This window comes from Hemibagrus wyckioides, linkage group LG08 (assembly GCF_019097595.1).
Source record: "Hemibagrus wyckioides isolate EC202008001 linkage group LG08, SWU_Hwy_1.0, whole genome shotgun sequence".
NCBI lineage: Eukaryota > Metazoa > Chordata > Actinopteri > Siluriformes > Bagridae > Hemibagrus > Hemibagrus wyckioides.
In genome coordinates, this window is record NC_080717.1 from 23,611,876 (window position 1) to 23,634,375 (window position 22,500).

Genomic DNA, 22,500 nt, shown 5'->3' on the forward strand with positions numbered 1-22,500 from the left:
TGACAATATTTATTGTAACATTTAATAAACATATAATTATAGGACTATAAACAGATAAATAATTTGTGTGTTGTTTTTGTTTGTTTGGGGGGGGTGCAGTTAGAGGAAAATTAGTTGATTAAAGTACAAACTTTATTCAGAATTTTATTCCGAGTAAAACGTAATCAAGTCAAATAAATAAATGGAAATAAGTTCGCAGGCCGAATGCCAACATGCTCTCCACTAAATGTAGTGCACTTCGGAGTGCAGAGATTTCATACCCTACCTAGTGCACTTCTCTAGACAGCGGAAATCTATTTGGGACACAGCCTCTAACTGTAGCGCGAGCAGCTCAGCTAAGCACTTTCACATCAACTTACCTCAGGATTTAAAGCAGGGCGGACTGAATCACCTCAAACACACACAAACTAAAAAAGGCTTTATTTTCAAATCCATAAGATTTTACTGTGTATTAATAAAAATAAATAAAATAAAAATAAAAATCCTGTCAGAATACTGTGATGTATAAATGATTAGCAGGATGAAAGCTCAGGCTGGAAAGCTGAAGCGCCTCTTCTTCTTCTTCTTCTTCTTCTTCTCTTCCTCTGGCTGAGTGATGGAGAGACGCGCGAGCAGCGCCACCTGCCGGCAGTCACTTGCACTCGCCTGAGCTATCCTCGGGTCACGGTGAGCCACGGGCATCATCGGGCATCAAGGCAGGATACACACTGGACAGAGTGCCAACCCATCGCAGGGCACACACACAGACACTCATTCACTCACGCAATCACACACCACGGGCAATTTAGAGACTCTAACCAGCCTAGAAGCATGTCTTTGGACTGTGGGAGGAAACCGGAGCATCCGGAGGAAACCCACCAAGAACATGCAAACTCCACACACACAGATAGCGGGAGCGAGTCTCGAACCCAGGATGCTGGAGGTGTGAGGCCAACGTGCTTTGCAAAACATAACATAATATAACATAATATAACATAATATAACATAATATAATATAATATAATATAATATAATATAATATAATATAATATAATATAATATAATATAATATAATATAAATGTTCCATATAGTGACTATCATCACTATATCCTATCTGATTGGTCACTGAATTAATGATTTTAATTCAGATTTGGATTTCATCCAAACTTAAAATAGCCTTTTAAAAACCACATTGTCTTGAATCTAAGAATAATTTTTTATTGTATAATGTCTCTCTCGGAGAAAAATTCAAGAATATAAATCTTAGTCAGCCAACAAAAATAGGCATAATAAAAAATAAAAATGTAAGTAATGCGCAATATATTTATACAATTATAAAATCGAATCAGGAGCGTCGTAGTCCATCAACAGCACATCATAACACACCTCACTGTAAAATACACTCTCAGAAAGAAAGAAAGGTACAAAACTGCACCCTTTTAAGGTACAAGTGGCCGTCGCTGGGGTGGTAGAATTGAAGTACCTCATAAGTCATACCTATAACTCATAACTCGTTTTGGGAACATAATTGAATCCTTCAGTCCACAGTACACTTTTTTCTATACCCAATTCCTTCAGCTCAAATGGACTAAGGATCCTTTTTATTAATTGTACTTTTACAATCCCCCCCACCACACACACTCACTTTTCTTTTCTTTTCTATTTATTTTTTATAATTTATCATTTTTATTTTTTATAATTTATCATTTTTATTTATTATTTATTTTCTTTTCTATTTATTCATGTTTATTTCCTTTTTATTTATTTTAATTTCTTTGGCATTACTTTATTTAATCAGGAAAACTGACGATTTTCAACACTATTTTAATCGAAGCACTCTGTGGGGGAAAAAAAACACACGACAGCAAAAAATCTCTTTACAAAATAATTTAATTGAAACATTTTTCAATTACAAAATAAAACAGTTGAAAAAAATCATTCCTGCATGTTCCTGAATACTTTTAATGGATAGATTTTTTACAAGAAAAAAAACAAAAAAAAAAAAAAAAAAAAAAACCACTTGCACATAAAGTTACTGGTGTTTGGCTGCCGGAGGCGGAGCAGATTCAGATCATGTGGCAGATTCAGCAGTCTCCAGAAACATCTCCACACTGTCGAGGTTCGATTCACACAATACTTCTGACTGGCAGCCATATTTAAATCCTGTTTTTTTTATTTTAATTTTTTTTTTCTAAGCCCTTAAAACAACCTCCGAACGTGTAGAGTCACTCTCATCCGTCGGGTTATACGCTGAAAATAAACGTCTAGCTGAAGGAAGCCATCTTTAAAATACTGTCATTTGTGAACATCACTACGTGGCGTAGGTGAGAGAGAGGGAGAGAGTCCCGTTAACTCGGAGCCGCAGACGAACGAAATAAAATCGAATTAAAAACACACAACTATAAAACAAAAACACTGAAAGAGCAGCAGCTGTGTGATCAGCTCCATACTTACGTACAGGACGACTTGGAGGACACACACTCGCTTAGCTGGAGTTCATGTTCTTCAGCTTGCTGACCCACACACACACACACACACACACACACACACACTCGCCGCTCTATCTACTGCAGTGTGTGTGGTAGATGTGTGAAGGGGTGGATAGTGTGGTGTGAGGGGGATTTTAAGGGAATAGGGAGGATGGGAGGAAGGGAGGAAGGGAGCGAGGGAGTGACTGCAGACTTCACGAGTCCTGAGTGTGAGAGTGTACACTGAGCGGCTCACTCAGACTCACTCCCACATCCTGGCATTTCGCAACCAGTTTGTTCAGTGTGTCAGTTTTACCTCCAGCTGCAGCTTCGAACAGGAGCCACTGTCAACACACACATATATATATACACACACACACACACACACACACACACACACCAGTTAGAAACAACATAAAAAGCATGTGTGTATTAACTGTGACATGGTTAATGATGTAAATTACATCTTTCCACAGAGCAGCACACAGAGGCAGTTTCTGAAGAGCTTGCTGGTAAAGTTTCTGCACCTAAAACAAACACACACACACACACACACACACACACACACACGATCCATTTTCATCGAACACACTAAATGTTTCTCTCTTTTCAAGCGCTTTGAACCTGCGAAACAAAGTGTTACACAAAACTAACAAGAGGAAAGGAACATGCAGAAAAACTAGGCTGTGTTCACTCACCTCTGATCTTCCCGTCTGCTGCTTCTGTACAGCAATCGCTCTGAAAACACACACACACAGTGAGTTACTAATCACACAGGTTTAATGTGTCTCTCTCATACACTTTTGACTGAGGAGAGAAAAAGCCTCTAATCAGTTCTATGAGGTGAGACGAGCTCCACCAGGTCTTAACGTAAAGACGAGAGGAAACTATCCTTCATAAAAAAAAATCAGACTGACGCTGCACTGCCATCCTCCAGGACTGACTCGAGGCAGGACACACTATTATCCTGCAGAAACAGAGAGGTGTACACCAGCATCCTCCTAAAACAAGGCAGTAAGAAATTTCCATCTTCAAGGAAAGATCAGAGACGGGATGCACCACCATCACCCCGGAAGCACAAAATTACAGGAGACACTCGAGTCTGGACAAAGCTGCTGAATCAGCATCAAATCTCCAAGAAGGACAAGAAGCAGAGGTGCACACAATGCTCCTAGGATGATGACAGGAAAAGGAAGACAAGGTGAGGGATCATCTCACCATCCTACCAGAGGACAAGCATCCTTTTGAAAGACAAGGCCACGTCCTTCTCCCAGGATGTCCCAACACGTCCTCACAGGCAGGTGAGAAAAGACCAACCAAATGTCCATGATCAGGCCAGGAGCACCACATGCCCCCAGGCAAAATTTAGCTGAAATCCACGACAGAACCTTCTGTCTACTTCAACCAATCAACGTCCTGTTCCTGCCCCCAACGTGCACGTGAGAATCACCCTGAACCTGAGCTCATGCAGACCAACACGGTGTGGTGACATGACTCACATCTTCCAGGCAGACAGACAGGTGGGAACCGTCGCAGTCATCAGGCGGGACTGCAGCTTCATCTGCTCCACGTTCTCATCACTCCACTCCTGCTGCAGGACCCTGCAAGAACACACCATTCAGACGGGAAAAGCTTCAACATCACACCAACCACCCCACAAACCCAGTTCAGTGCGGGTGTACGGTACCTGAGGCTGAGTTCAGTGTTGCTGGGCATTGCGGTTCTGAATCGTTCCAAAGCAGATGAGTGGAGCAAGGAAGGAAGGAAACTCAGATAGAAGGAGATCACCTGGAACACACACAAATCCAAATATTCAACACATCCACTGCATGAAGGATGAGAATTAACAGAGGATGTGTGAGAGCAGATACGGAGTCAGAAGCCCACCTCCACCTGCCTCAAACCCAGACCCACGGCCAAGATCTCACTAATCATAAACATTGAATGAGAGAGAAAGAGTGAAGGGAAAGAGTGAAATTTTGGATCGATTAAAAATGATTTGGAAGTCAGGGGATGAAAAAATAAGAAAAAAATGGAATGCAAGCTAAAATGTGGAAGAGTAGAATAAGAAGGTGTTTGTGTGTGTGTGTGTGTGAGGGGGAACCTGGTTGTGGAAGTTGTAGCAGCTCCAGTAGGTGGTGCTGTGGTAGGGCAGGGTGATCCTGCTAGGAACTGTGTTCAGGCAGCGCTGCACCAGATCACTGAACACTCGCAGCTCTCGGCCTGCCAGCTTACTGCTAGTAAAGAGGAGATAACTGGGGAGAGAGGCACAGCGATTAGCATGCAGACACCCAGGCTAGTTCTGCTAACACTTAAAGTATAGAATAACTTCTGCACCCTGGAGCTTTTTGAAAACTCCAAACTGGTCCGAGTTCAGATCTGGGACACTACAGAAGTTTCAGATTAAAACTTTGGACAGGACGAGAAATTATGGATTCTCATCATCAGAACTTTGGACTCGAGTTCTCACTGATTAAAGACTTTGTTCATAAGTCGAGTAGCGTCACAAGACCCGTTCTGAGTCTCTGGTCAGGGACAGGACTGGAGATGTAGCTCATGCTTTTGGACTTGACTTTGGACTCAAGTCGAATCTCAGATTCAAGACACACTCAACTTTATAGCTTTGGATCCAACTGAAGTAGTGATTTGGTGGACTCAACATGTCTGATCATGGGTTTTGGACTTAATCTGATTGCAGATTCAGGAACATTAGACCTTTTGGACAGTTATTTTTTTATTCAAATCACATCTTCAAGACTTTGCTCTTGAGTTAAGGATCAGAAGCAGTTTAAGCAGTAACAGTGGACTCATTTGAAAAAATGTGGTTACAGAAGAAGGACTGGACAGAAGTGTAAAGAAAATAAATAAAAAACACTGAAAATAATTAGTAGCATCTTTGCAACCTCTCATTCTACAGTATTCAGTGTGTGTGTGTGTGTGTGTGTGTGTGTTCTCCTGCACTCACTCAAGCCAGAGTTTCTTCACCACCTCCAGATCTGAGATGGCTCCCAGCGCCGCCTCGAAAGCCTCCACTGCCTCAACCGTACTGCCTCGCACTGACTGCCAGAAACTACAACGCCATTCACACACACACATACGTTACAACTAATACACATGACTAGACTAGAGGCAGGGCTGAAGTCAGTATGAGGTCCAGGTGACTGACCAGTGTGTGAGGTGCAGGTAGGGGAGCTGATCCTGGAGCTGCTCAGGGAGCGAGGGGAGCGAGGGAGAGTGCTGCAGGTCCTCTGACGGGACGCCTAATAAATGCCTGCAGGAAAATAAAGAAAGATACAACAATGTGAAGAAACACAGACGACGAATTATGTTACAATAAAACACACGGTCACTCAGCTGCTCACCGTAAGGCCACTGCAGGAAGGAGATCTTCCTGAACACCATTGCACAGAGACCACACAAACTGCTGAAAGAGGATATCAATCTCAACGCGTCTCTCCTACAACACACACACAGAGGCCAGTCAGTGCTGCAGCATCATGTAGTATTATAGTAAAGCAGGAGTGTCCAGTGTGGGACGGTGTAGTGCAGGTTTGTATTCCAACCGAGCAGAAGCCACACCCGAGTGTATTGAAAGCCAAGATCAGTTTAAACAGATGAGGCTCCAGCTTGATTCGTATGAAAACCTGCAACCTGCTTTGTGGATTAGATTGGAGTAAAGTGTGTGTGTCGGTTTGGTAAAGTTTTACAGTGTTGTGTTCACCCACCTGTGTGTGTAGACATTTACACAGACTGTAAAACACTCGGGCATCATGAGGATGGAGCCTGTGTGCACGCAGCCACACACACGCCGCTTCGTTCGCATCTCCACCTGCCACATGCAGCTCACTGAGGATCTCCAGCAGGGGGCAGCAGTCAGGGACCTCTTCCAGTGCTCTCACACACAGTGCAATGGCTTCCTTCAGCCTGTCATGTGCACACACATTATATATATATATATATATATATACAGCTCTGTAGCGTCTCCAACAGACTGAATCACAGAACAACCAGCTGGATTTGTTGCAGCACTGGACATCGTGTAGTAGAAAGCTCTGAGAATTGCTGCCGTGCTTCAGCACGGTGTGTGTTGTGCGTTTACCTTCCCAGCACTTTGTGCAGGTGGAGCAGGTTGAGGTACAGGGGCAGACACGCTAGCGTCCATTCAGCTGGAGACGCGCCGTTGTCCACACACCTCGATAACGCATCTGTAGGGCAATACAAACACACACACACCGCATCAACATCATTATCACCACCACACACACACTTCCTCACTCGCTGGTGGATGAAGGATGCGGTATGATGGACGGAGGCTCACCCTGGAACAGTGTGACGAGGCGTTCAGGAGGAGTGTGCACATCCTCACTCAACTTCCAGGGGAAGAGGAAGTGCTCCAGGCTGACGATCCGGGACGGGTTGGAGTTAGCCGGATCGAACAGGTGTGCAGGAAGCGTCCCAAATTCACACAGATGGATGTAGCAGAGCCACGCGACACAGCGGTGAGGCAGAGTGAGACGTGATGACACGACACCCTCGGACATCAGCGCATCCTGAAACACCAAATAAATTCATTCATACACACTCTCTCGTCTCATTTCATTACTGTGTGTGTGTGTGTGTGTGTGTGTCACAAACCTGCAGGATGTGTTGGCCATTGTGCACGCGGCCGGTAAACACACTGAGCTGTGTTCGGTACAGCAGCGCCTCCAGAAGATGAAACGATGACAGCTCCTCCACAGCGCCATCAGCAGGATCCATCAGGAACTGCAGCAACCGTTTACACACCACATCTTTTCCATCAAAAGAGCTCTCAATGCTCAGGTACTGTACAAGCGCACACACACACACACACACACACACACAATTCAGTAATAAGTCTCCTTTGATGCTAACTGGACAATTTTTGTTACTGTGACTCTCTCTCATCATTAAATCCCTGGTTTAAATTATAACAGTTAAACATGCACACGTGTTCATGAACTCCGCACTATAGTAGGAGACATTTTCTGTGTGTGTGTGTGTGTGTGTGTGTGTGTGTGTGTGTGTGAGAGACACTCACAGTCCACCACACAGTATAGTGTGCTGCGTGCTCCACAGCCATGTCACACATCTCCCTCACGTCGTCTGTGCTGCCCCGGCGTGAGAACAGTGTGAGGTAGTGACACCACAGCTCCTCGTCCTCACGGTTATCCTCCAGAGCGCGCGAGAGCGTGTTCAGTGCAGCGTCCACACACTCGGTCACAGCACTGCTGGGAAAACAAAGAGCATGTTAGTGACATGATCTGCATACCACACCATCAAACCACAACATAAAATCCATTTTTGTGTGTGTGTGTGTGTCTTACGTGTCTTTCTGGTTGAGGTATCTGTAGGCGAGTTTAATCCACAGCTGTCGGTCACTCGGGCTGTCTAACACACTGTACTCCAGATTCGAAATGTCATCTGTCTCAGTGTCGAAATACCGCTTATCGTCCTGAGTGACACACACATCCGACATGGACCGGCAGTCTGACCCACACCCGTCTGCTCACACACACACACACACACCAACTGTTAGTTGTTAAACACATGAAGCTTAATAAATCAGCTGCTGTTGTTGTGGGGTGGTGGTAGCTCAAGTGGTTAAAGCTTTGGGTCATTGATCAGAAGATCCCCCAACCCACCCTGCTCCACCCATTTCACTCCGTCACTGTGGATGTAGTGATGGTGTCAACCTCAGTGGGGCGCTGTGACTTCTACAATTATGCAGTCTCACCAAAGTGTGTGTGTGTGTGTGTGTCACTGACCCTCCTCGGCAGCAACAGGTATGGTTATATTCTCCTCCTCACTCTCAGCCGCAGTGTTGGGGTCAGGTGATGTTCTGTGCGGTTCCGGTCTCCATTTCCTCCTCTGTTTGTGAGTAGTAAATGGTGGAACTGCACCACACACACACAGTTAGGAAAACTTTATAGACATGCTGATAATGTGATCACATGGAAGTGACTTGTCACTGATCCAGAACATGTCCTACTGTGTGTGTGTGTTTGAGTGAGTGAGTGAGAGAGAGATAGAGAGTGTGTGTGAGAGAGAGATAGTGTGTGTGTGTGTGTGTGTTTGAGTGAGTGAGAGATAGAGAGTGTGTGTGAGAGAGATAGTGTGTGTGTGTGAGAGAGAGAGCTAGAGAGAGCGAGTGTGTGTGTGTGTGTCTCACCATGCCGTAAGCTTTCATTGACTTTACTGACAAGCAGCACCGCTTTCTGGTCCGAACCCATTCGGTCCTTGTTCGCTCCAAACAGCTTCTTAATGTACTTCTCTGTTTTACACACACACACACACACACACACACACACACACACACACACACACACACACACACACACACACACACACACACACACTACAGTAAATCCCACACAGCAGTGCCTCCACTCAGGGACATGAGGAAAAAAAGAGCAAAGAGGAACTGTGAAAGCTGCACCTGTAGCTCGGGTGATGTCATTGGTGGAGCTCTCATCTGAGCAGCCAATCAGAGGAAGGCTGTAGGATAGGATGTCCTGGAACAACTGGTTTCCATTCAGAGTGCAGTTCCTCATGTGCTGCCTAAGAAACACGTACAGAGTCAGTGTTATGTTACACACGTGCTCACGGTGAGGGTGATGGTGTTCAGGTCCAGTCTCACCACTGGCAGTCGTCGTCATTGCAGGTTCCGGTCAGGTCGAAGCGGCAGAAGCACTTTCGCGGCTCTATGGCATGGCTGTAGGTGATGGAGCTCAGAGAGAGCTTCTCTTTAGTGCGGAAATATGGACTGAACCTACACACACACACACACACACACACACCTTAAGGTCTTTTTACTGTATGTGCAGTCCAGCAGTTCTGTTATGTCACTTGCAGCTGTGTTCATAAATCCTCTACAACATTTTTTTACGTCCAGAAGAGTAGCTCTATAGAGCTTCTAAACGATTTATAATCCCACTCTGTGTAAATAATGATTTATAATCCCACTCTCTGTATAAATAATGATTTATAATCCCACTCTCTGTGTTAATAATGATTTATAATCCCACTCTCTGTGTAAATAATGATTTATAATCCCACTCTCTGTGTAAATAATGATTTATAATCCCACTCTCTGTGTAAATAATGATTTATAATCCCACTCTCTGTGTAAATAATGATTTATAATCCCACTCTCTGTGTAAATAATGATTTATAATCCCACTCTCTGTGTAAATAATGATTTATAATCCCACTCTGTGTAAATAATGATTTATAATCCCACTCTCTGTGTAAATAATGATTTATAATCCCACTCTCTGTGTAAATAATGATTTATAATCCCACTCTCTGTGTAAATAATGATTTATAATCCCACTCTCTGTGTTAATAATGATTTATAATCCCACTCTCTGTGTTAATAATGATTTATAATCCCACTCTCTGTGTTAATAATGATTTATAATCCCACTCTCTGTGTAAATAATGATTTATAATCCCATTCTCTGGTGTTTATAATGATTTATCATCCCACTTTCTGTGTTTATAATGATTTATAATCCCACTTTCTGTGTTAATAATGATTTATAATCCCACTCTCTGTGTTAATAATGATTTATAATCCCACTCTCTGTGTTTATAATGATTTATAATCCCACTCTCTGGTGTTTATAATGATTTATAATACCACTCTCCGGTGTTTATAATGATTTATAATCCCACTCTGTGTTTATAATGATTTATAATCCCACTCTCCAGTGTTTATAATGATTTATAATCCCACTCTCTGGTGTTTATTATGATTTATAATCCCACTCTCTGGTGTTTATTATGATTTATAATCCCACTCTCTGTGTTCATGATTTATAATCCCACTCTCCGGTGTTTATAATGATTTATAATCCCATTCTCTGGTGTTTATAATGATTTATAATCCCACTCTGTGTTTATAATGATTTATAATCCCACTCTCTGTGTTTATAATGATTTATAATCCCACTCTCTGGTGTTTATAATGATTTATAATCCCACTCTCTGGTGTTTATAATGATTTATAATCCCACTCTCTGTCACCCATGAGGATGAGGTTATTGAATAAAGCTAACTGGTCTAAGTCAGTGTACTTTCTCAGCTTCCTACTAGCTTCTTTCAACAAATTAAATTAGCAAAGCATGCTAACTCCACTAGCTACAGACATCTGCATTGCTCACTAGTGTGAAGACCCGAAAGCTGCATCCACTCACCTGTACGATCTGAACACCAGGAGTGGACTGCGGTACGGACCGAACGGAACCGGCTTCAGCTCGCTCCATACCTGCTGAGGCGCCATGGGGTCAAAGTCCACCTGAATGACCTGCACACACACATAATAAAACTTACTCACAAAACTGTGTGTATCGGTATAACTCCAGTAATAGCAGTCTCCAGTCTCACCCTCTCACTGGGCCGGATGTCCATCAGAGCGCCACCTTGTGCACAGAGTTCCAGTCTCAGGAGGTCTGATAGCGTCTCACACTGCTGATAGCGCAGCCGCAGGTCCTCTACGCCCAGGCCGAACAGGCCGAGCAGTTCTGTTGGGGGCGTGGCTTGTTTGGTAGACACAGTGGGTATGGTCTGTGTTGTGGGCGTGACCGGAGTCTCAGTGTGACTCAGATTGGGTTTAGTAAAAGACCCAGACTCACGGAAAGAGCGACGGCGAGTCGTGGTGGTCTTGGAGTTAACAGGCTGTGGCTCCACCCCCTCTGGGTCAGGATCATCACCGGGGTCGTCGCTAGCGAGCGTGAGCTTGTCCTGCGTAAGGTCGTGAAGCGAGGGCTGTGTGACGTCGCATGGGATGATGGGAGTGTTGGCCTGACGCAAAGCCTGCTCTTCCTTCAGCTTCTGGATCTTCAGTGCGTACTCGCTCTCCAGCTGCTGCAGACGCTTCTTCTGCGCCATCAGATCCGCGTAGTGCGCGTCAGAGAGGTCCACACGGTGCCGCTTCCCCATCTACACACACACAATTTAAATCCAATACACAGTATTGGCCAAACAGGTAAAGTAAAGCTGTGTGTGCACTTACTGAGAGTTGTGTGTTGCTGCGTTTGTAGTTCCCTCTCAGTACTCCTGTCTGAGAGAGCAGCTCTCTCTCCATTCGCAGGGCATTATGCTGTTTTACTGCCACACGGTGTTGCACACGCTGGACCTATAAACACACACACACACACAGTACGTCCATCACAACTAATATATATTGTGGTATGTTTATTGATCTTGCTCTGAAGCTGTATAAAGAAACACTGACTCTTGAGAAACAATCAATACAAAGTGGAAAAAAAGCTGAATGTGCTGATTCAACAGGGATAAAAGAGCTGTGTGAGTTTCAGTGTGTGTGTGTGTGGTGTGTGTTTGTACCTGTTCCTGCAGTTTGCGCAGCAGCACTCGGTTTGCACTGGCGACTTTCTCTGCAGCGAGCAGCTGCTCTTTTAGTCGCATCACTTTGGCCTCTGAGAGTTTCAGTGACTCTTTCTTCCTGAGCTCCTGTTGATGGAGCTGCTCGAGCAGAGCTAGGTCCTTCTGCAGCTGAGCACTAAAACACACACAACATATATGTAAACTTCCTCAGCACCTCACTTAACAAGACACTTCTGTGCTTTAATTTAAATAGGAAACACTGACTGGTGTTTGGCGAGTTTCTCCTCCGTATCGCTGATTTCTGATGGTTTTCCCAACACATCCACATCGGAGTCAAATCCAACAGGAGAGGAGGCGGCAGAATCGGATTTCCCCATTCGCCGATTCTCTCTACTGTGAAAAAAAAGCATTGTGTAAAACAGCCCTTTATCATCAGCTTGTACTAGCATTGTGTTCAGCCAATTAAATGCTCCCAAGAGCATTTCTGACTGGGCATGGGTGTGGCCTGCCATAAATCTGCACACTGACTTCCTGTTATAAAAGTGAATACATCCACAAATGGAATCACGTCACGACTCTCAGGACGTGCCACAGGGACATTTATGTGTGAGAGTTACCTGGTTAACTCCGCCCTCAGGAGGCGGTACTCCATCGCCGCTCCCTCTGGTAAAGTGTCCTGTGTCCGTAGTGGGTTGTTCTCCTTCTCAGCCACAGGAACAGCTCTCGGTCTCGCCTGGATCATTCCCCAGGAATAAAAGGTGTCAGAACGGCGAGCTAATGAAAAAACAAACGTGTGCACTGTGTGCTCTCTTCTCACCTCCACGGTTCGCCGCGCCTCTTTAATCATCGACTCCAGACCACCGAACACACACTGTGCCGAACTGGAGGCCTCCATCTCAGAATCACTGTCATCGGACGCGTTCAGGCGAATGACCACGGCTTTGTGTCTTGGCAGCTAGAAAACCAAACATGTATAAGGAGCGATCACAGGGGGCCAAGCATCAGGCAGTCATTCTGCTAAGCTTTAGCAATCGCATACGGCACCACTAGAGAATGATGTGATACACGTCTTAATGTGCGAATGTAACACTGAGCTTCTCAGGAAACACTGCCTGCTGTCTGCACAAACACTGTGACATTTCTACTGTGTGTTTAATAAAACTCACGATAATATTGCTTAATTGAGAGTAACGCTGTGCAAAGTATATCAGAAATACAAACAAGAAAATAATGAACAATAAAATAAGTAACACACCACCAGTGGAGCTCTAGATGCCCCTGCTCCTCGACCGAACTTGCTGGAAGTTCGAGAGTGAGTGGAGCTAGTGCTGAACCCCAGAGAGACAGAAGCAGCAGTGTGGGCTCGGATGGTGGGTGGGGCTACAGGTCTGATTGGAGAGGGCGGGCCACTGTTACTGGATGCATCCTGAATGGAAAAAAAGAACACATTTTATAAACACCAAAAACATTTGAAAACATCATGTGGAGTGTGTGTGTGTGTGTTTTACCTCTGGTCTCACTGCACGTTTGTTCGCTAGCGATTTTAGAAGCTCCTCCCTCAGCATCATCTCCTCCTCCTCCTCCTCATCAGCAAACGGAGGTTTGGGTGGACGTTCCGAGTCCTCTGGAGGGGGCATTGGGGGTGGAGGAGGGGGTGGAGTCTGTGAAACCACACCCACTGGATCCACACAATACTGAGACACGTCCTGAAGAATGCACAGAAACAGGTCAGGGATGAAAACATTTCCTGTTCACACAGGTGAGGGTAGAACTTACCTGTCTGAGAGGGGCGGAGCTTAACGACAACACAGAGACTGGAGCGTACACAGCCCCTACTGCGCCAAACGGCTCGCGTGCTGGAGAAGCATCTGCAAAAACAAAATCACCACAAACTGTAATTAAACACACACACACACACACACACACACACACACTACAGAGTGTTAACTATTCACCTGGAGAATTTGTCTCACTGTCCGTATCCATGGCAACTTCATCATAATTGTCATATTGGTACAGATTACCCGCAGAGTCGAGTCCTTGTTTCAACTTTCTGTGTTCAGGATCTGAAGACTGAGACACACACACACACACACACACAGGTCAACTCTTGGAACCCGGTGTTCTAATTTACCAACCAATCCAGCTTTGTGTGTCTGTGTGTCTTACCTTAGTGTGTGTGTGATGTTTTCCTCCCACTAGCTTCATGAAGCGGTTGTACTGCTCCTCCTGATTGGACAGGTCCCTTATCTTGCGGATTTCCTCCTCTCTCTTCTTCTTCTCCTCCTCTTCCTCGCTCTTCTGTTTCTGTGCCTCCTGCTGCAGCTTCCACGTCCGCAGCTGCTGTTTCCTCCACGCCTGCTTCGACACTAAACACCAGAGAGACAAAGAAATATGCAGGAAATTAATAAACAAATAAAAAAAATAAGGTACACAGATAGAGACGTCGGGTGGGCGGAGCCTCAGTCTGGCCTCTGATATAGGAGGAGGTCTTATGTCTCCTCAACAAAAAACCACAGTCTCCTACCAGAGGGGGGGGAAACATTACTAAAACTCAAATCTCAATGCAGGAAGTTTTCTCTCTCTGAACATGTAAAACATTTTATTTGTCAGAAGGTTTCTTCTCGCTGTGGAATCCGTTTTAACCAGTTGTGAAGTTTTATCTGAAGAACTGAACTGAAGAATACTCATTAAAAGGATGTGTGTGTTACAACGGTTTGGGACAAAACCTCAGCTCTATCTAAATGTATGTACTTGCATCCATAAGACTAAGACAGACAGTGGAATAAAAGTGCAGAACTTAGCCTCAATAGCATTTTGACACTAAATTGTACGTCCAGCTGGCGAATGAGGTCATGTATATTAACGAGGTGATGGATATTAATGAGACAGTCGTACCTGGGCTCAGAGTGTGTTTAGCGGCATGTCCTTTGGGTGGTGCTTTGCTCCGCTCTGTGCCTGGTCTACTGGGGAGTTTGCCCTTCTCCAGACCTTTCACCCCTGCCCCTGGGTGACCCCTCCCAGCAGAGGCGGACCTGGTGGTAACCCTGTAGTGGTCAGGTGTGGTTTTGACACGGTTAAGTTTCTCCTTGCTCTCCTTCATCACCTGTTGTTCTTTCTGCTGCCACCTGCGACTTGCTGACTGTAGAGCGAGAAGACGCAACTGCAGCTCCGAGAGCTCGTCATCTTCATCCTACATCACAGACACACACACACACAGCATTAACATAGGTCTACAATTATCTGTCCATGACGTCAAGGGTTTGTGTGTGTGTGTGTGTGTATGTACCTTGCCGGTTTTGTTGACCTCTTTGCTGAGTGAGATACTTAGGTCTGATGACTCTTCCTCTTCCTCATCTTCTTCAGCTTCTATACACACACACACACATTTTAGGGATAAAGGTGGATATTGTGGATCTATTTCATTTCTGGCCTCTCACACACTTTACCTTTCGGTGTCGTCGGCTGGACAGGACTCTTCTCCGCTTCCTTTCTCACCTCTTCACCCTCCTCGATATGCCCCACCTCTTTTTGCTCCACCCCCTGGGTGGTCTTAGTGTTCAGTGCATCTCTCTCTGCAGGCGTGAGCAGTTTCTGTCTGAGCGGTCGTAGGTTAAACGCCTGGAACGACTTCCTCTCTTCCTGCTCCTCTCTCTTTTCAGGCTGGTTCGTCTCCGGCCCCTGGGCTGTTGCCAGCGTCTCTGCAGCGGGTGTGTCCTCTTGTTCCCTTTGCGGTGAGTCCTCGCTGGGTTTCAGCGCTCTCCTCTCCTGGTTGCGGATGCACTCAAGTTCCAGTTGGATCTGTTTGTACTTCATCAGCAGATCCTCGAAGCTCTCGTCCATGCCGTTCTCCACTTTGGGGGAGATGTAAGCGGGTTTGCGCCCCGCGGCCCGGCCGCCCTGCTTCTCTGATACACCGAGTTAAAGCATCATCTCATCACACAGTGTTACAACACCTTCTACATATCAAATACAGGATCAAAAAGGAACTATTCATTATAATTAAGGTCACTTCCTTCAACATCTAGACTACGATGACCCAAAAGGTTACGAGTCCAGAGTCTGAGGTAAATGAACTAAACTAAAGTTAGCTTTAAGTCCCTGACAGATTATTAGGTTTAAAGGTTCTGCAATAAGTAGGAGAGTGTTGGATCGAATCCCTCACTGAGAAATAGGATTACTCGTTATAAGTATAGATTAAGGATACGTTTCCAGTTGGGCGAATCTTTCCGGTGAACATTTCTGCCCCTACCGGCCCCTCGCGCTCTGTCCACTCGGCCCTCTCCGGCCCTCCCCCGGTACCGGAGCCGGCCCAGTGCCCCGTGACTGCGCTCCCAGAAGCTGGTTCTGGGACTGGGCGGCTCTAACCGGTCGGGGCCGGTGGGACAGGAGGTGAACGAAGCGTGCAGCATGGGTCCGGGTCTGAATGGCGGCGGAGGAGCCCGGAAGTCCTTTCCCAATCCCATACCAGTGGGTTTGGATCGCGGTGTGGACGTTTTGGGTTTCCGCGATCCGGTTCCAGGCCTCGCGCCCTGCGGCTTCTTCTTCTTCTGCTGCTGCTGCTGCTGCTGTTGTTTCTCCTCCGTCTCATCGTCGCAGATTTCCCCGTCCTCCAGCTCACCGTCCTCCCGCGGAGAGCCGCAGCTTAGCCTCGGGTCCATTCCCTCTGTCAGTCTGTACACTTTTAATTCAGAGTCATGTTTTTCTTGACGTGTAATAATAATCCGCGGACTCGTTTCTGATCTCTGAGCTCACTCTATAAGCAGCTTGATCACTGCGACGAGTCAACGGAGGAAAAAAAAATGAAGAAGTAGAAGAGAGAATGCCTTGCGGATCTCGCGAGATCACCACATTCCTACAGTAAGGGCATCAGGAGGAGTGAGATATCGCGATGTTTCCGTATCACGAATTCCGGAAATGATTTGACTCTCGAAAGGATTTGAATATCGCGATATTTACAGGGCTTTACATTTCCCCTCGGTATATACACAATGATCTTATTTATTTATTTATTTATTTATTTATTTGTTTGTTTGTTTGTTTGTTTGTTTGTTTGTTTGTTTGTTTGTTTGTTTGTTATCAAACAACCAACTTAAGCAACGCGTCACAAATTAAGCTACAAAAAAAAAATCGGAAAAGCAAAAATAATAACAGAGAGATTTAGAGGACTGAGCAGGATGACATACACTAACTAACTAACTAATTAATTAATAAAAATTAATTACAATTAATTAATAGCTTTTATTAAACAGACTTATTAATCTGAGAACTGTGTGTGTGTGAGGAAGGGAAGCATCACACACACACACTTTAACCAAAAACAAGACCTCAGCAGCCAAAACACAGTCAAAGGTCATGAAATTGTCTCAGTATTCGTGGGGAAAGTTCTGTTTAATCCCACACACACCTCAGTTTGGGGATTTCTGAAGGTCCGTCTGCATGAAACTCCACAAACTCAGACGTTACTCTACGTAAAAGAAAGCTTACTGATATTTGAGCTGACGTTTGAGAGAAAGAAGGGAGAAAGTGAAGTGAGGAGAACTTTCAGAAGGCTTTCCGTTGGACTCGTTCGCTCTCAGGGTCACAGCTGTGTTCACAGAAATATCGATTTACATTTCGATTTACATGCACAGACAGCAGACGCTTCTGTACCTCCAGAGGAAGCAGTCCAGATGTTTTTCCCTGCCTGGACTTTACAGAGTCAGTCAAGATCACTGCAGCAACCACCTCATGTAGCTAAAGGATTATAATATTTTTAAGGATTATTTTTAAGCACACACTGAATCCATCAGTACCTTTATATCTGTTAGAACTGCTGTGTGTGTGTGTGTGTACAGCTGTAGCCCTTATGCAGATGTTTGTGGTTTTCCTGTTCATGCTTCACAAAACTGTACTGACGACAATGAATATGATGACGACGATGAAGAAAGACAATTCATCACCTACAGAGCTTCAGTGTGGTGCAGAACTGAAAGAGTTTTACATTTCAAAACTGAAGCCTGTTCACTGTGAAGGTGGAATAACAAACTGAAGTCTAAAAATAAAATTATGTTTTATTGAAATGAATAACAATAGCATTCTACTTACATCTAAACCCAGATCCGTATAAAATCTAGATATTTTTCTTATTTGGTGACTTGGTGATGAGTTTGTGAGAGTCAGCGTGACCTCAAGACTTGCTCAGAACCCTGTATTTATCATTCTTCCCTCCCTCACACACACTTTCCTCTTCATTTTATAAACACACACACACACACGTCATGAAAATTAGACTATTCCTGCAACTGATTACTTGAGGTTTTTAGTTTTCTAGCTCCAGTCATGTCTCTTTGTTATATCTAAAAACAGAAGAGATGGAAAAAATAATATTTAAAGAATTATTTAAAGAAACAAGGACATTTCCTTGCAATTTTTACATTTAAATAAAAGTTTCAAACTTATTTTTTTAAATGAAAAGCATCAGAGTGCATATCCAGAAACACTTATAGACAAACGTAAATAAATAAAACCAGTGGATGTGCTGAGATGTTCGGCGGGAGTTGAATGGGGGAAACGCCGTCTGTCACTCAAACGTATACACCGATCAGGCATAACATTATGACCACCTGCCAAATATTGGTGTTGGTCCCCCTTTTGCTGCCAAAACAGCCCTGACCCGTCATGCACTGTGTATTCTGACACCGTTCTATCATTAACTTCTTCAGCAATTTGAGCAACAGTAGCTCGTCTGTTGGATCGGATCACACGGGCCAGCCTTCACTCTCCATGTACATCAATGAGCCTTGGCCGCCCATGACTCTAACACATCAACTTTGAGCACAAAATGTTCACTTGCTACCTAATATATCCCACCCACTAACAGGTACCATGATGAGGAGATAATAATCACTGTTATTCATGTCATCTGGCAGTGGTCATAATGTTATGCCTGATCGGTGTATATAATGATCCTGAGTAGACTTAATTACCTCAACATTTGGATAATGTCTCTAGGAGGTGTGTGAGATTTAGTGCACTGATAAGAGCAGCTATAGATTTTGGTAGCATGGCGTACAGTTCTGCAGCTAAAACACAGCTTTTAAAGGTGGAGGCACTACAATCACAAGCACTGAGAAAATGTTGTGGAGCAATAAGATCTTCTCCCATAAATGCGATACAGTTCAAAAGTAGAAGGCTAAAGTTAAGAATGAGGTACTGGATTAACCGAAAAGGTCAGATGGACAACCATCCAGTTTGGGTGAAATATTAATAAGGAGGCACAGAATATGGGCCTGTGTAATATAGATATTGCCTCTTCACTGGCTTTGTCAGTAGTACCTCGCTGGCTCTTCCCTATGCCTTTAGTAGACACTCAGTTATGTGATGATAAACCCTTCACAGATCACACATATTACAGAGCAGTGCAAATTTATTCAGGTGGTTTTAAGAATCCAGACACGGGACATACAGCAGCATCCCACAAGTTCTCTCGCACCTCAGTGGTTAGAAGATGTACAGCCTATAAGGTCAGTGATTTGTACGGATTCACTTTCGGTTTTAAGCAGTTTATCAAGTGGAACATTTTCATCAAGACAGGATTTGATTGACGAAGCACTGCAAAGACTTGTTTAGAACAAGTCGGTATGGACTTACAGTTAACCTTTTATGGGTTCCAGCACATGTAGGTGTAATAGGAAATGAGGAGGCAGACCTTCTGACCAAGAGCCAGATTCTTTGACCTGCACATCAGAAGGGGCCAGTTGAGGTGGCTTGGGCATCTGTTTCAGATGCCTCCTGGACATCTCCCTGGGGAGGTGTTCCGGGCATTCCCCACCGGGAGGAGACCCTGGGGAAGACTGAGGATACGCTGGAGGGACTATGTCTCTCGGCTGAGCCGGGAACGCCTCGGAATCCCTTCAGAAGAGTTGGAGGAAGTGTCTAAGGAGAGGGAAGTCTGGGCATCCCTGCTTAGACTGCTGCCCCCGCAACCCGGCTCCGGATAAGCGGGAGACAATGGATCATCTGACCAAGCAGGCTTTGAATCATGCAGAAATTGACATACATCTACCTTTAAGTAAAAAGGGATTACAGCAAAAGAAATAAGGGAGAAGTGTCAGAAGGAGTGGGGCACCAGAACAAAAGGAAGACACTTTGACACTTATAATCAGGAAAGAGGATGTTATCATTTCACTGTTTGTTAAATAATAGGGTAGTCTGTACAGAATAGGGAAACATGACACTGGGAATCGTGATAAATGCGGACAAGAAGAAACAGTAGAACACGTATTCATTAAATGTGTCGCATATGAAAGAGCGAGGTTTCATCTAACGCACACTTTCAGGTCACTGAGTATAAATATTTTGTCTCTGCAGGTTCTGCCAAAGCAGTCAAGAATTTATCATGAACTAATACATTATTTAAAAGAAATAAGATTAAATAACAGAATTTAGGATACAGTACTACAGCATGTGATGGACGTTTTTTAAGTACAGAAGTTGTTAGTCTTTTGACCTTCTGTATAAGCCTACAGAAGGTCAGAACACAAATCGTGACACTGGACGTTGTTTGTGACGAGAAATTGTTATGACCAGAGATTGTTTAGGCAAAAATATTATTGGAACAGAACTGCGATGGAGACTAGATGGCAGGACTCAAGGCTGAGTCTCAGGGCTATCTGGATCAGGCGATGACCAGACGTTGTTATGTATCCAAATACATTGTTGGTGGTCGTCTACATTACAGCGCCTGATCCAGATAGATATCTATAAAGAGTCTCAGCCTTGAGTTCTTTCATGTAGTCATTCCATCGCAGTTCTGTTCCTTTAATATTTTTGCGTAAACAATCTCTGGTCAAAACAATTTCTCTACTGTTTCCCTTCCATTGTACTCCAATCCAGTAGGTGGCGCCTTCTAAGTCGTCTGCAAAACGCCAATAAACACCAGAAGAAGACGACGAAGAAGATAATACCTCTGGGTTCCGCTATTGAACACCGATTCAGTATTTCACCAAAACAATAAACACCGATATTCTGTTTATAAAGTTTAAAATCAGGTGAATAATCCCGCTTAGTGACTATATGTTTTTAAGGTTTGTGTGTCGGTAATGAGAGGAAAGTTCACGCGCTGTTTCCGGTGTGGTGATTAATCAAACAGGAAGAAGCGGTAAATAATGAAGGGGGGGAAAAGGCGATCTAAACGAGCTAAACACACACACACTGTGGAGACACCGAACAGCACACACACCGGTGAGTACACACACACACACACACACACACACACTGCGGAGACACCGAACAGCACACACACCGGTGAGTACACACACACACACACTGCGGAGACACCGAACAGCACACACACACACACCGGTGAGTACACACACACACACTCACTGCGTAGACACCGAACAGCACACACACTCACTGTCATTCACACTCTCATACACACACTCATACACACATACACACAATCACTCTCTCTCACTCATTCACACACTGTCACACACTTGTACACTCATACACACACTCTCTCTCCCACACTCGTATACACACACTCACTCTCTCTCCCACACTCGTACACACACTCACTCTCTCTCTCACACACTCGTACACACACTCACTCTCTCTCCCACACTCGTACACACACTCACTCTCTCTCTCACACACTCGTACACACACTCACTCTCTCTCCCACACTCGTACACACACACTCACTCTCTCACACACACTCGTACACACACACTCACTCTCTCTCCCACACTCGTATACACACACTCACTCTCTCACACACACTCGTACACACACTCACTCTCTCTCCCACACTCGTATACACACACTCACTCTCTCTCCCACACTCGTACACACACACTCACTCTCTCTCACACACACTCGTACACACACTCACTCTCTCTCCCACACTCGTACACACACACTCACTCTCTCTCACACACTCGTACACACACACTCACTCTCTCTCACACACACTCGTACACACACTCACTCTCTCTCACACACACTCGTATACACACACTCACTCTCTCTCACACACACTCGTACACACACTCACTCTCTCTCCCACACTCGTATACACACACTCACTCTCTCTCCCACACTCGTACACACACACTCACTCTCTCTCACACACACTCGTACACACACTCACTCTCTCTCACACACACTCGTATACACACTCACTCTCTCTCCCACACTCGTACACACACACTCACTCTCTCTCACACACTCGTACACACACACTCACTCTCTCTCACACACACTCGTACACACACTCACTCTCTCTCACACACACTCGTACACACACTCACTCTCTCTCACACACACTCGTACACACACTCACTCTCTCTCCCACACTCGTACACACACACTCACTCTCTCTCACACACTCGTACACACACACTCACTCTCTCTCACACACACTCGTACACACACTCACTCTCTCTCCCACACTCGTACACACACACTCACTCTCTCTCACACACACTCGTACACACACTCACTCTCTCTCCCACACTCGTACACACACACTCACTCTCTCTCCCACACTCGTACACACACACTCACTCTCTCTCCCACACTCGTACACACACACTCACTCTCTCTCCCACACTCGTACACACACACTCACTCTCTCTCTCACACACTCGTACACACACTCACTCTCTCTCTCACACTCGTATACACACACTCACT

At 44.9% G+C, this 22,500-nt stretch overlaps 2 protein-coding genes and 1 pseudogene across 5 annotated transcripts in view; 1 reads left to right on the forward strand and 2 right to left on the reverse strand.

Moving 5' to 3' along the window:
* Positions 1 to 571, reverse strand: part of LOC131357540 (zinc finger protein 271-like) — a 40,344-nt pseudogene extending 39,773 nt beyond the window's left edge.
* Positions 572 to 1,852: 1,281 nt separating this feature from the next.
* LOC131357806 (zinc finger C3H1 domain-containing protein) lies at positions 1,853 to 16,667 on the reverse strand. 2 transcript variants are annotated; one of them, XM_058397133.1, is made up of 35 exons: positions 16,025 to 16,667; positions 15,267 to 15,725; positions 15,107 to 15,186; positions 14,716 to 15,010; positions 13,987 to 14,186; positions 13,773 to 13,890; positions 13,594 to 13,685; positions 13,326 to 13,523; positions 13,073 to 13,243; positions 12,635 to 12,772; positions 12,435 to 12,550; positions 12,082 to 12,210; positions 11,818 to 11,992; positions 11,486 to 11,608; positions 10,858 to 11,412; positions 10,668 to 10,777; positions 9,107 to 9,238; positions 8,906 to 9,027; positions 8,639 to 8,740; positions 8,235 to 8,363; positions 7,794 to 7,971; positions 7,508 to 7,694; positions 7,084 to 7,272; positions 6,767 to 6,998; positions 6,548 to 6,653; positions 6,174 to 6,372; positions 5,811 to 5,905; positions 5,615 to 5,719; positions 5,414 to 5,518; positions 4,553 to 4,703; positions 4,136 to 4,236; positions 3,948 to 4,049; positions 3,147 to 3,186; positions 2,913 to 2,975; positions 1,853 to 2,792 (listed from the first exon to the last, which is right to left on the reverse strand). In XM_058397133.1, the coding sequence occupies exons 1-35, from the start codon at positions 16,476 to 16,478 to the stop codon at positions 2,664 to 2,666; spliced, it is 5,880 nt and encodes a 1,959-aa protein (XP_058253116.1). In that variant the 5' UTR covers positions 16,479 to 16,667; the 3' UTR covers positions 1,853 to 2,663. The 2 variants fall into 2 exon arrangements, with proteins under 2 accessions (XP_058253116.1, XP_058253115.1); XM_058397132.1 differs by having other exon boundaries at positions 7,508 to 7,697.
* Positions 16,668 to 20,729: 4,062 nt separating this feature from the next.
* Positions 20,730 to 22,500, forward strand: part of znf276 (zinc finger protein 276) — an 8,781-nt gene continuing 7,010 nt past the window's right edge. Inside the window, exons 1-2 of one of the 3 annotated variants that reach the window (XM_058397251.1) lie at positions 20,730 to 20,849; positions 20,951 to 21,105. In XM_058397251.1, the coding sequence (XP_058253234.1) occupies positions 20,967 to 21,105 (139 nt within the window). In that variant the 5' untranslated portion in view covers positions 20,730 to 20,849; positions 20,951 to 20,966. Of the gene's footprint in view, positions 21,106 to 22,500 lie in introns of all 3 variants that reach the window. The other 2 variants (XM_058397253.1, XM_058397250.1) reach the window with 2 other exon arrangements.

Coding starts and splice junctions, on each gene's coding strand:
- LOC131357806 (XM_058397132.1), bottom strand. CDS start 16,478: ATGGACCCGAGGCTAAGCTGCGGCTCTCCGCGGGAGGACGGTGAGCTG. Junction 11,993..12,081: donor GAGAAACTCGCCAAACACCA/GTCAGTGTTTCC, acceptor TGTGTGTTTTAG/TGCTCAGCTGCAGAAGGACC. Junction 4,237..4,552: donor GCTACAACTTCCACAACCAG/GTTCCCCCTCAC, acceptor TGTGTGTTCCAG/GTGATCTCCTTCTATCTGAG.